This window comes from Pseudopodoces humilis, chromosome 29, assembly GCF_049639895.1.
Source record: "Pseudopodoces humilis isolate 2021_Gansu_Grassland_sample_001 chromosome 29, ASM4963989v1, whole genome shotgun sequence".
Classification (NCBI taxonomy): Eukaryota; Metazoa; Chordata; class Aves; order Passeriformes; family Paridae; genus Pseudopodoces; species Pseudopodoces humilis.
In genome coordinates this window covers 3,717,324-3,730,613 of record NC_142228.1, presented here as the reverse complement: position 1 = coordinate 3,730,613, position 13,290 = coordinate 3,717,324, and the positions used below count along the sequence as shown (strand labels likewise).

Here is a 13,290-nt window from a genome sequence, read left to right as displayed (position 1 = left end):
GCACACAGCAGAAGCCAGAAAATGAAAAGGCAGCAATGCAGGAAACCAGGACACAGCCCCTACCACTAGCTGGGATGGTGCACATTTGACATGAGCTGGTCAGAAAACTATGACTTCCACAAAGGTGCCTTACGGCCTGAGGCAGGGCAGGACTGCTATAAAAGGCAGCCCCAGTCTCTGCTCTCTCATCTACTTCTCCCACCTCCTTCTCCTCAGGAATCCTCAGGTGAGTGGGAAGATCCTGCTCCTGCTCCTGCTGCTTCAAGAGACCTACCTGGCTGTAGGTCTCAGCTGAGACAGGATTTGGGAGCACAGGGCTGGGAGTTGCTTCTGCTGGGAGAGGGCAGGGGGGAGAAGGTCTTGTGCAGACAGTGAGAGGCTGGCACTTGGCTGAGGTGGCTCCTGGGCTTTGAGCTAGGCAGTGCAATGTGAGCCAAGAGCTGCCTTGGCTGCAGGGTGTTTGGGTGCAGTGCTGCTTCTCACGTGTCCCCACTTTCTGTTTCTGCCTGTCCTCTGTGCCAGGTGCACCTGTGACCCTGAGCCATGTCCTGCTGCCGGCCCTGCGACCCTTGCTGCCAGCCCTGCGGCCCCTGCCCGCTGGGCAGCAGCTGCAATGAGTGCTGTGTCAGGCAGTGCCAGAGCTCCCATGTCGTCATTGAGCCGCCTGCTGTGCTGGTGACCCTGCCTGGCCCCATCCTCAGCTCCTTCCCACAGAACACCGCCGTGGGATCCTCCACCTCCGCTGCCGTTGGCAGCATCCTCAGCTCTCAGGGAGTGCCCATCAGCTCCGGGGGCTTTGACATCTCCTGCATCACCAACTGCTACGGAGGCAGCAGATGTCGTCCCTGCTAAATTTGCTGGCAACATCCTTGTGCAAGAACCTCAGAACATGGAGCTGGAATGAAGACAGAATTCTGGGATATTCTATGTAGAGCTTCTGACTTTTGCTTCCTTCTTCTCCTCTCTTTTCTCTCTTCCATTCCTTTCCAATCAATACCACTCAATGCCAGCTCAGTGGGATCTGTTGGCTTCTCTCCCTCCCTCTCTGCAGACCAGCAGATGTACACCCCTGCTGCACCTTAGTGACTGCTCCTGGTGCTCTCTGAGGACCACTTTATTTTCTTCTTTAGACTCAATAAAGTTGTTTTGCATCTAAGCAAGTTGGCCTCTGATTCTCTTTTCATCCACGTCAACTTTTTCAGTGAGCTCAGGGCAAAAGGTGGAGGTTGGGACTCCGTACACTGGATTTTACTTTGTGCCTTTTCTCTTGGAGCTTACATACACACCCCTCACTCCTCCACTGCAACTACCACAGGAGGAAGATGGTTCCCAAACTTGACAGAAATGGAGGGTGAAAAGGGGTGTGTGGGAATCAGCAATGCTTGGGGACAGGCCACAACTTCCTCTTTTCTGACACCTCCCTCACATTTAGTGTTCTGCCCAGTTGCTGTCCAGACACACAGGACTGAGGCACTTCACAGGGTGGGATCGGCAGCACTCACACAGAAGAGCTGATTGGGATCAGCTGTTCTATGGAGCCCTTTCCAGGTCAATGTACCATGAAGAAAGCTCTGACCCCATGAGGAGCCTGCACCAGGAAAGATTCCTGGCAGGACTGTCCACTGCAGTAGAGAGAAGGCAGAAATGGAGCAGGTCCTGCTGATTGGATTTCTTTCCCTGTTGGGGAGCTGCCCTGGAGCATTCTGTTCTTCAACAGGTGCAACTCTTTGAAATGACTCACCCTTTCCACGGGAATCCTTGGAATGAAAGAGCCCCATCCTTTCCATTCCAATCCTTGAACTGCTGGAAAACTGTATGGAGTTTTCCAAAACCTTCTGCTTTCCAGAGAGAAAAGGCTCCACCCCTTCACTCATAGAACAGGTTCTCCAGCTCTTTGGTCATCTCTGACACATGCAGAAGGGTTGCAGTGGCTGCTGGATTGAGATTTGGCACATTTCTCAGACAGTCCTGGCTTACCCTTCAGACTGGCACAAAGCTGCATTTTTAGACAAAACATTCTGATGCCTTTCTGAAGAAGAAAAAGGAGGGTGTGGGAATGGCCTCACTTGCCCACCCTGTGCTAAGATCAATAAACTCTGCACATGCTGTTTGTCCTCTGTCCATTTGGATAAGTAAAATTTCTATATTGAGACAAGGCAGGTGTTTGGAGAGACTTGGAGGCCCTTGCATGGACAAGCTTGAGGTCTCTGTTTTGGGAGATAGAAGATCAAAACTCAGAGAGCACAAAAAGCAGAGGTTGATCACAGTAGTGGTGCAAAGAGGAGCTCTGCTAGCCAGGACTGTGCCTACGGGTGCTGAAATTCCCACCTGTGTACTCCTGTGGGACTGATCTGAAGTGGGACAATGTTCCCACTTCTGGATCCCTTCCCGAGTGTGGATTCAACCTCATCTGTGCTGTGATGTAAGGCAATACATGTACTCTTTGCCTGTCCACCATGGTTTTCTGGTTTTTCCAGGTGCTCAACTGTGTCAACTCAAACACTTGGGATTTAAGGGAACATAAAGAACATTTATTTCATTTCCAGCACCACAGCCACCCCACAAAATAGACATTGGCAGCATCCACAAACCAAGTGGATCAAAGCCCTTCCCTGTGGATTTTGAGCCTCGAACACTTCCAGGAATAAGAAGTAACTTCTCCGTTCCAGTGCCTCATAACTCTCACTGTCAGTGATGTCTTTGTCACCTCTGAGAAAAATCCATAGCAGTGAGTCCTGCTCTCTGCTTTTCCACCTTTCTCCTGAGAAAACTGGAAGAGTTTTCACAGAATGAAGGAGGAATCAGAGGACCAGGTTGCAATACAAAAAGAACTTTATTGAGTCTAAAGAATAAAGGGAGGTAGTTCTCAGAGACAGCACCAGGAGCAGCCACTATGATGCCCCAGTGATTTCTGACGTCCTGGCCTGCAGAGGAAAAAAGTGCAAGAGGTGTCACTAGGCCGTCCATGAGTGGCAGTGACAGGAAAGGAATGGAACAGGAAAATGAGAGCAAGAGAAGAAGGAAAGAATAGTGCAAAGCTCTAAATCCAATGTCTTAAATTTCTGACTTCATTCCAGCTCCATGTTGTGAGGTCTTGGAGGTTCTGGCCCAAGGATATTGGCGGCAGCGTCTTTAGCAAGGACGACAACATCTGCTGCCACCGTAGCAGTTGGTGATGCAGGAGATGTCAAAGCCCCCGGAGCTGATGGGCACTCCCTGAGAGCTGAGGATGCTGCCAACGGCAGCGGAGGTGGAGGATCCCACGGCGGTGTTCTGTGGGAAGGAGCTGAGGATGGGGCCGGGCAGGGTCACCAGCACAGCAGGCGGCTCAATGACGACATGGGAGCTCTGGCACTGCCTGACACAGCACTCATTGCAGCTGCTGCCCAGCGGGCAGGGGCCGCAGGACTGGCAGCAAGAGTTGCAGGGCTGGCACTGCTGGCACTTCTCAGGGCAGGACATGTCTGGAGCCTGGCGCTGCACCTGGCGCAGAGGGCAGGGAGGGAGCAGAGCACACGCACACCTGAGACACAGCCCGCAAGGCACCCCCAGAAAGACAAGGCCCCTGCTGCCCATGGAGCTCCAGGCTGTGCCGCCCCAAACTGGGGATCCTTTGCCTGAGCCCAGCTCGCTCCTTCCGAGCTCAGCCTGGCCCAGCCTTGCTCCTGCCCGACCTGCATGCAAATCTGCATCTCAGCCCTGCCTCAGCCTTGGCCAGAAACACACGGCCTGCCCTCTGCCCCACACCTCCGCCACCATGGCAGAACAGCCCCAGAAGAAGAAGGAGCAGGAACAAGGGCTGGAAAGCTCAGTGCTGTGTCCTGGAGAGGGTGCAGGAGAAAGGGACTTGCAACTCACCTGTTTCCCAAGGAGAAGGAGGAGACAGAAGTGGTTGAGAGAGCCACCAGTTAGGCTGCCTTTTATCCTGGCCCCACACTGCCTCAGGGCCCACATTCCTTGCTGAATAAGTGAGGAAATCCCTGTATGAGCCCAAGGAATGGAAAGATCTCAGGGAATGCTATGTCATGTGTTGCTGTTTCCCTCTACAATGACTTTGCAGTTCCTGGCTTCAGGAATCATTGCTGCTCCCTCAAAGACATCTCTTTGGAGTGCTGGCATGTGAGATCCCAGGTTTCCTGGGGGCACGGATGTGTCAGTGTGGTCAGAGGACATGAAGTCAGTGCGGAAGGGATCCTGAGGAGGCAGGTGATGCCAGCTGGTGCACTTTTTAGGATTTTTTATTTTCCTGCTTCCTCGAAGGACCCTTCCTTTCCTCTTCTTTCAGTCTTTGGCTCTTTCTTTTTGGTGTCCCTTTACATGTGCCTTGTCCTCCTCATAAAATCTGTTTTTATTAATTTTCGGTCTGCAGAGTTCCTGAGGCTCCTTTTGCACTGCTTCCTGAACCACAGTGTGTGTTCACTACCTGCACATCCATGTTCTTGTGCACGTGTGTTAACACACCCCCGAATGCTGCTGGGTAGTGTACACCACTTGTGCAACCACATACTGAGCAATTGCATTTATGCTGATGTGATGGTAAGAGGGAACAGTATCTTGTATCATAACAGGGTAAGTAGAAGTGTTGGGCAGTGCTTCCTACTCCAAGTTTTGACTACAGTCCAGAGCTTCACAGTTCACCAAGGTGGTGCTGGATCTGGGCTTGGGACACTGGCCTTCCCTGGGGGCTCTGCATGCCCTGGGGACTACTGGCTACACATTAGTGTTTGGCAGCCCATTTTCAGCCCTTTTACGTCTGAATGGGCAGGAGGTTTGGGGATTAGAGCAGGAGGAAGCTGAATGACAGGATCTTGATTCTCTGAGTCCCTGCTTTAGGGAAGATGGGTCGAGCACTTTCAATCCAGGGAGCCTAAAGACAACACTGTTCATCACTGGTACTCAGCAGAATGGGGTTCAGCATCCATGGAACAGAGATTGGAACTTTCCATGACCACATCTCATTGTTCAGAGCACCTGTCCTCCTGGATGAACTGAAGGGCCAAGCCTGGTCACTGCTCCATGTGGAGAGTCAATTAGTCTCAGTATGAGATGGTGATGGAAGGCCATTCCTACCACCTTTCTCTGCTTCTTCAGAAAGGGATCAGAGTGTTTTGCCTAAAAAAGCATCTTTGGTGCTGTCTGTAAATGTGAGCCAGCCTTGCTTAAGGAATGTGTCAATTCCCAAAGGGACAGATTTCCATCCATTTCCATCCATCTCCAGGCTGCAGAGAGATGTCTGGTTCAGTAGGTGTCCTACCATAACTTTTGCTCTTTGGGAGCTCTCACCCAGCATTCTCTCATTTTCCAAATCAATTCTGATGAAATATCACCATTATGAAGGGAATTTGGTTTGTTTTGAAAACCACTGCTGTCTACCAATATCTTTAAGGGGTAATGCAGACTTCATCAATCTCTGACACTAAATGGAAGGAGATAGTGTGGAGGTAGGTGTTGGCTTCTTCTCCCAAAGAGCTAAAGTTCTTGACTGCCACTGTACCACCCAGAATGTCTATCCTACATCTCAGAGCTAGACCTTTATCCCTTCAGTTGCATCGCCTCATTTGTTATAAGGCCTTAGCCTGCACCCTACTCAGCACCAGTCTGAGTGGTGGCATTGGTCTGGACAGGAAGAGACTGTATCCCATCCCAGTGGACAAATGTAGGAGATAAGGACTAATGTTAATATCTCAAACATGGACAGCTGGATGTCCCTGGAGACAGCCAAGGCTTGTAGGTGTGTTTGGGCTGGCAGAGATGCTCTTCATGTTCCCCACAGCAGCCATGGCAGAGCTGTGCTCTGCACTGGGAGTTACAAAGGTGCCCATAACACTCCAGTTCTTTGTCTCCTGCTGAGCAGTGCTCACACAGCATCAGCACTGTCTCTCCAACATTCCCATCCTAACCAGGAGCTGGGGGGTGGCAAGATCCTGGGAGTGGACAAGACTCGGACAGTTGACCCAAACTGAGTAAAAGGGATATCCCACGCCATATGACAAGAGCTCTGATACAACAGCTATAGAAAGGAGAAACAAGGGTGGGCATTTGTTATTTGCAATGTTTGCCTTCAAGTAACACCATTACATGTGCTCAAACCCTGCTTCCTTGGACGTGGGCTGAAAGAACTTTCTGATTGGAAGTAGAGCAAAAAAAGAGGGTTTTTCATGTTTACTACTAAAGGCAAAACCTTTGGCTTTTGCTTTAGCCAATTGCCATACCTAAATATTCAGGTTGATTTCCTTCTTACTTTCTCATCCCTGTTCACCTGAAAAGGGAGAGTCACACAGTGACTTGGAGAGCACTGGCCTTCCAGCCAAGGTCAACCCAGCATAGTTGGTAATAACCAAGGATTATTGGTAAGAACATGTGGTGAGAAAGACCAGCATGAGCCTGGAGAAGGGGCACTGGGGACACTGGGCAGAACTTTTCTAGAGGAAGTGTCCTGGCTGTGGCTCCTGGAGAGGAACAAAATACAGAACAAGAGAAGACCAAAAACGAGGTGGAGAAATGTTGGCCGAAGGCTGACCCAGCAGGGACGAATCAAGATGCAACACATGCCTGCATGGAATGCCACAAGAGCATGATCGGAGCAGTCTGACTGTTCTGAAGTGTTCAAATCTCCTAAATTTTTGGGCATCTCATCCCAGCCCTAACACAAGACTTCAGATCGGAATGCACCTGACAGAAACCAAGAAATGAAGAGGCCGCAGTGCAGGAAATCAGGACACAGCCCCTACCATTAGCTGGGATGGTGCACATTTGACATGAGCTGGTCAGAAAATTATGCCTTCCACAAAGGTGCCTCTGGGCCTGAGGCAGGGCAGGACTGCTATAAAAGGCAGCCCCAGTCTCTGCTCTCTCATCCACTTCTCTCACCTCCTTCTCCTCAGGAATCAGGTGAGTGGGAAGATCCTGCTCCTGCTGCTGCTCCTGCTGCTTCAAGAGACCTACCTGGCTGTAGGTCTCATCTGAGACAGGATTTGGGAGCACAGGGCTGGGAGTTGCTTCTGCTGGGAGAGGGCAGGGGAGAGAAGGTCTTGTGCAGACAGTGAGAGGCTGGCACTTGGCTGAGGTGGCTCCTGGGCTTTGAGCTGGGCAGTGCAATGTGAGCCAAGAGCTGCCTTGGCTGCAGGGTGTTTGGGTGCAGTGCTGCTTCTCACGTGTCCCCACTTTCTGCTTCTGCCTGTCCTCTGTGCCAGGTGCACCTGTGACCCCGAGCCATGTCCTGCTGCCGGCCCTGCGACCCTTGCTGCCAGCCCTGCGGCCCCTGCCCGCTGGGCAGCAGCTGCAATGAGTGCTGTGTCAGGCAGTGCCAGAGCTCCCATGTCGTCATTGAGCCGCCTGCTGTGCTGGTGACCCTGCCCGGCCCCATCCTCAGCTCCTTCCCACAGAACACCGCCGTGGGATCCTCCACCTCCGCTGCCGTTGGCAGCATCCTCAGCTCTCAGGGAGTGCCCATCAGCTCCGGGGGCTTTGACATCTCCTGCATCACCAACTGCTTTGGTGGCAGCAGATGTTGTCCTCCCTGTTAAATCTGCTGGCAACATCCTTGGGCCAGAACCTTCCCGACCTCAGAACGTGGAGCTGCACTGAAGATGGATCTTAGGCAGAATGGTTTTCTGCCCTTGGTTTACTGTTATTTTCTTCAACGCTCTTCCCTTCCCTTCCTTTCCTCTCAGCACCACCCAATGCCAGCCCAGTGGGACCTGTTTGCCTCCCTCTGTCCCTCTTCAGGCCAGGCAAATGGACACCCCCACTGCACTCCAGTGGCTGCTCCTGTGTCCCCTTGGATCTACCTCCTTTTCTTCCTTAGAATCAATAAAATACTTTTGCATCCAATCCTGGCCCTCAGCTTCCTCCTTCCTTGTGTGGGAACTCTTGCACTCAGCTCACGACAAAAGGTGGAGGCAGCCGAACGTGGAGACTCCATAGTGGCGTTTACTTTCTGCCGCTTCCATTGGAGGTCACAAACCCTGTCTTCCCCAAAAGAGCTTCCAATCAGGAGAAGATGATGTCAGAAGGTCACACAAGAGGCAATGGGAAACTGCAGTGCCTGGGTATGCTCCACAGCCCCCTCTCTTTACACACCTCCCTCACATTAGATTTCTGCTCAGCTTCCAACCACACAGACGGAGCTCAGGTGTTTCATGGGATCAACTCAGTGGGAGGACAGAACCAAAACTATCCTCCCACTGTGTTGCAGGCTGCCACTCTTTCACCTTCTGGGTGTGGGAGAGGAGAAACTCTGCCATTTTCCAGCCTCCACCTCCCAGACACCGTCAAAAGTTTGTCTCCACGTGCCTCGTTCTCTCTGACATCATCATTTTCCCATAGCTCCTGGCTCAGGACAAAGGCCACGGGACTCCCCCATCCCCACAGAGCCACCAGAACCCTGGAAGCTCAAAGCTTCTCCATGAGGCTGGAGCAAGGAGCCTGGGAAACAGCTCCGTGCCACAAGGCTGCATGGACATGGCATGAAAGGGATGGCCTGGGTTGGGGATTGTCCTCAGTGAGACGGGAGTGCTGTGGGCCTCTCCAGGCTCCAGCAGGTCAGGAACTGGGGCTGAGTGTGTGTGCGTGGCTGGCACTGCTGGGCAGGGCAGTCCCTGCGGGGCTTGCAAGGGGTGGGCTGAGAGGCCAGCTCAGGCACAGCTGTGGGCACACACAGGGGCACTGGCACATTGCCAGCCTGCCCAGGTGTGCACAGAGATGAGCCCAGACGCACAGAGCCCAGCACACGGGCACAGGCACACGGCCACGGGGGCTGCACACAAGTGCCCTGCCCTGAGCACAACCATCCCCGTGCAGGCCACAGGCGCTCCGGGGCTGTTCCCACGAGAGCACGAGCACAGGCATGTGCAGACACTCGCACACACCGGGGCACAGCCACACTCCCACGCGCAGCATTGCGCGGGAGCACGTGGGGCAGAGGCCACAGGGAGGGTTGTGACTGGGGAGATGATGGGGAGCTCCCGTCCACAGCAAATTCTGAGCACACACAGCAGGACAGATGCTCAGGCTGCAGTGCCACAGGCGCCTCAAGGATTGTGCAGGATAAGGAGGAAGAGGGCAAAGAGTTTTGATTCAGATGACGAATCATAAAGTGGAGCCGTTAGGTGGTGAGGAAAAGACTGGAGGGCTGGCCGCAGATGAGGCCCTTCCAGTCATCAGGAATTACAAAAATCTGGCAGCATGATAAATCTCCACCAGAATGCCCCAGGCTGGCATCACCTGCCTCCTCAGGATCCCTTCCGCACTGACTTCATGACCTCTGACCACACTGACACATCCGTGCCCCCAGGAAACCTGGGATCTCACATGCCAGCACTCCAAAGAGATGTCTTTGAGGGAGCAGCAATGATTCCTGAAGCCAGGAACTGCAAAGTCATTGTAGAGGGAAACAGCAACACATGACATAGCATTCCCTGAGATCTTTCCATTCCTTGGGCTCATACAGGGATTTCCTCACTTATTCAGCAAGGAATGTGGGCCCTGAGGCAGTGTGGGGCCAGGATAAAAGGCAGCCTAACTGGTGGCTCTCTCAACCACTTCTGTCTCCTCCTTCTCCTTGGGAAACAGGTGAGTTGCAAGTCCCTTTCTCCTGCACCCTCTCCAGGACACAGCACTGAGCTTTCCAGCCCTTGTTCCTGCTCCTTCTTCTTCTGGGGCTGTTCTGCCATGGTGGCGGAGGTGTGGGCAGAGGGCAGGCCGTGTGTTCTGGCCAGAGGCTGAGGCTGGGCTGAGGTGCTGATTTTCATGCAGGTTGGGCAGGAGCAAGGCTGGGCCAGGCTGAGCTCGGAAGGAGCGAGCTGGGCTCAGGCAAAGGATCCCCAGTTTGGGGCGGCACAGCCTGGAGCTCCACGGGCAGCAGGGGCCTTGTCTTGCTGGGGGTGCCTTGCGGGCTGTGTCTCAGGTGTGCGTGTGCTCTGCTCCCTCCCTGCCCTCTGCGCCAGGTGCAGCGCCAGGCTCCAGACATGTCCTGCCCTGAGAAGTGCCAGCAGTGCCAGCCCTGCAACCCTTGCTGCCAGTCCTGCGGCCCCTGCCCGCTGGGCAGCAGCTGCAATGAGTGCTGTGTCAGGCAGTGCCAGAGCTCCCATGTCGTCATTGAGCCGCCTGCTGTGCTGGTGACCCTGCCCGGCCCCATCCTCAGCTCCTTCCCACAGAACACCGCCGTGGGATCCTCCACCTCCGCTGCCGTTGGCAGCATCCTCAGCTCTCAGGGAGTGCCCATCAGCTCCGGGGGCTTTGACATCTCCTGCATCACCAACTGCTACGGTGGCAGCAGATGTTGTCGTCCTTGCTAAAGACGCTGCCGCCAATATCCTTGGGCCAGAACCTCCAAGACCTCACAACATGGAGCTGGAATGAAGTCAGAAATTTAAGACATTGGATTTAGAGCTTTGCACTATTCTTTCCTTCTTCTCTTGCTCTCATTTTCCTGTTCCATTCCTTTCTTGTCACCGCCACTCATGGACGGCCTAGTGACACCTCTGGCACTTTTTTTCCTCTGCAGGCCAGGATGTCAGAAATCACTGGGGCGTCATAGTGGCTGCTCCTGGTGCCCTCTGTGAGCCTCCTCCTTGTCTTCTTTTGACTCAATAAAATTGTTTTTGCATTCAAACCTCGGCTTCTGATTTCCCCTTCTTTGTGTGACATCACTTGTGGATTCGTGATGAGAAACAAGGTGGAGGAATCCCAGCATTACAATCCCTGCACTGCAACTATCCATGTTCCCTTTCCCTTGGAGCTGGGAAAGATGTCCCTCTGTCTGAGGGTGCTGAGGCATTGTAATACCTTGCCCAGAAAGGTTTTGGATGCCTCAAGGCGGGAAGTGTGCAAGAGCAGGCTGGACACAGCTTTCAGCAAGCCGCTTTAGTGGCTGGCATCAGTGCCCATCTGTTGAGGGCAGGAGGAGTGGAAAGAAATGCTCTTCAAGTTGTCTTCCAACCCAAACCATTGCCAATGAAATCTGCCTGCAGAGAGACATCAGCAGTGTGACAAATGTGCTCTGTGTTGGGCTGGACTGAGTCCCCTCTGCACACAGGTGCAGAGATGACTCAGTCAGACATGGCAGGAGCCACTGCACTCTTCTCACAGAGCCCATTCCTGCAGCCTTACTTACAAAGTTTGCCTTTGTGAGCAACCAGGACACATGAGGAAGGCCTGCACCCAGGGAAGTGGCCAGCCCCTACTTCCTGTGGGAAGGAGGAGATGAAATTCTTTTCTTTTTCCCAGAGTATTTCCACATGCATAAGCTCTCACATTTTCTTGGGCAAACTGACTTCTACCAAGCTTCAAGCTGGTTTCTGGTTTGCTTTATTTTATCTTCTCTGCCCACGGGAGGAGGGGGAAGGATAGAGCGCCTTGCTGGGCACCATCCATCCAGCCAAGCTCCACCGGGCACAGCTGGTAATCCAGCCCGGGACAAGAGCAGGAACGAGCTGCAGAAACGCGCCAGGGACTGTTGGCCAAAGGGACATGTATTAGAGGGGAAAGCAGACCGCAAAGGATACCTGATGTCCCTAATCCACTTACAGATTGGGCCAGGCAAACAGGCTGCACGTCAAAACTCATGGGACGTCACCGAGAGGTGAGGGAGAGATGGGCAGGTATACAGGAAGAATGAGAGTGATGCCCTGAGAATTTTGCCACAAAGAAAACCACAGGAATGACACGGGTTTGTGTCATGTGCCTGCATGGAATGCCACCAGAGCATGATGCGAGCATTCGGCCGAGTGTGACGTGGTTATATCCTGGAAATTCTTGGGCCTCTCATCATGGCCCTCAACAGAACTCTCCAGATTGGAACGCAGACGGCAGAAGCCAGGAAATAGAGGCCGCAGTGCAGGAAACCAGGACACAGCCCCTACCATTAGCTGGGATGGTGCACATTTGACATGAGCTGGTCAGAAAATTATGCCTTCCACAAAGGTGCCTCTGGGCCTGAGGCAGGGCAGGACTGCTATAAAAGGCAGCCCCAGTCTCTGCTCTCTCATCCACTTCTCTCACCTCCTTCTCCTCAGGAATCCTCAGGTGAGTGGGAAGATCCTGCTCCTGCTCCTGCTCCTGCTGCTTCAAGAGACCTACCTGGCTGTAGGTCTCAGCTGAGACAGGATTTGGGAGCACAGGGCTGGGAGTTGCTTCTGCTGGGAGAGGGCAGGGGGGAGAAGGTCTTGTGCAGACAGTGAGAGGCTGGCACTTGGCTGAGGTGGCTCCTGGGCTTTGAGCTGGGCAGTGCAATGTGAGCCAAGAGCTGCCTTGGCTGCAGGGTGTTTGGGTGCAGTGCTGCTTCTCACGTGTCCCCACTTTCTGCTTCTGCCTGTCCTCTGTGCCAGGTGCACCTGTGACCCCGAGCCATGTCCTGCTGCAAGCCCTGCGACCCTTGCTGCCAGCCCTGTGGCCCCTGCCCGCTGGGCAGCAGCTGCAATGAGTGCTGTGTCAGGCAGTGCCAGAGCTCCCATGTCGTCATTGAGCCGCCTGCTGTGCTGGTGACCCTGCCCGGCCCCATCCTCAGCTCCTTCCCACAGAACACCGCCGTGGGATCCTCCACCTCCGCTGCCGTTGGCAGCATCCTCAGCTCTCAGGGAGTGCCCATCAGCTCCGGGGGCTTTGACATCTCCTGCATCACCAACTGCTTTGGTGGCAGCAGATGTTGTCCTCCCTGTTAAATCTGCTGGCAACATCCTTGGGCCAGAACCTTCCCGACCTCAGAACGTGGAGCTGCACTGAAGATGGATCTTAGGCAGAATGGTTTTCTGCCCTTGGTTTACTGTTATTTTCTTCAACGCTCTTCCCTTCCCTTCCTTTCCTCTCAGCACCACCCAATGCCAGCCCAGTGGGACCTGTTTGCCTCCCTCTGTCCCTCTTCAGGCCAGGCAAATGGACACCCCCACTGCACTCCAGTGGCTGCTCCTGTGTCCCCTTGGATCTACCTCCTTTTCTTCCTTAGAATCAATAAAATACTTTTGCATCCAATCCTGGCCCTCAGCTTCCTCCTTCCTTGTGTGGGAACTCTTGCACTCAGCTCACGACAAAAGGTGGAGGCAGCCGAACGTGGAGACTCCATAGTGGCGTTTACTTTCTGCCGCTTCCATTGGAGGTCACAAACCCTGTCTTCCCCAAAAGAGCTTCCAATCAGGAGAAGATGATGTCAGAAGGTCACACAAGAGGCAATGGGAAACTGCAGTGCCTGGGTATGCTCCACAGCCCCCTCTCTTTACACACCTCCCTCACATTAGATTTCTGCTCAGCTTCCAACCACACAGACGGAGCTCAGGTGTTTCATGGGATCAACTC

The 13,290-nt window shown here is 53.5% G+C and overlaps 1 protein-coding gene and 4 pseudogenes across 2 annotated transcripts; 4 read left to right on the top strand and 1 right to left on the bottom strand.

Annotated features, from left to right (window-relative positions):
• Positions 1–524: 524 nt before the first annotated feature.
• LOC102103344 (feather keratin Cos1-2 pseudogene) lies at positions 525–1,117 on the top strand (annotated as a pseudogene).
• Positions 1,118–2,990: 1,873 nt separating this feature from the next.
• LOC148182481 (feather keratin Cos2-3 pseudogene) lies at positions 2,991–3,882 on the bottom strand (annotated as a pseudogene). Its single transcript, XR_015774692.1, has 2 exons — positions 3,859–3,882; positions 2,991–3,483 (listed from the first exon to the last, which is right to left on the bottom strand). The product of XR_015774692.1 is annotated as a feather keratin Cos2-3 pseudogene (transcript).
• A 3,314-nt stretch (positions 3,883–7,196) lies between these two features.
• Positions 7,197–7,820, top strand: LOC102102974 (feather keratin Cos1-2 pseudogene; annotated as a pseudogene).
• A 1,729-nt stretch (positions 7,821–9,549) lies between these two features.
• On the top strand, positions 9,550–10,562 carry LOC102103163 (feather keratin Cos2-2-like). Its single transcript, XM_005534226.3, has 2 exons — positions 9,550–9,573; positions 9,948–10,562. Exon 2 carries the CDS (start codon positions 9,969–9,971, stop codon positions 10,296–10,298), a length of 330 nt encoding a protein of 109 aa, XP_005534283.2. The 5' UTR covers positions 9,550–9,573; positions 9,948–9,968; the 3' UTR covers positions 10,299–10,562.
• Positions 10,563–11,998: 1,436 nt separating this feature from the next.
• Positions 11,999–12,956, top strand: LOC148182480 (feather keratin Cos2-2 pseudogene; annotated as a pseudogene).
• The last annotated feature ends 334 nt before the right edge of the window (positions 12,957–13,290 follow it).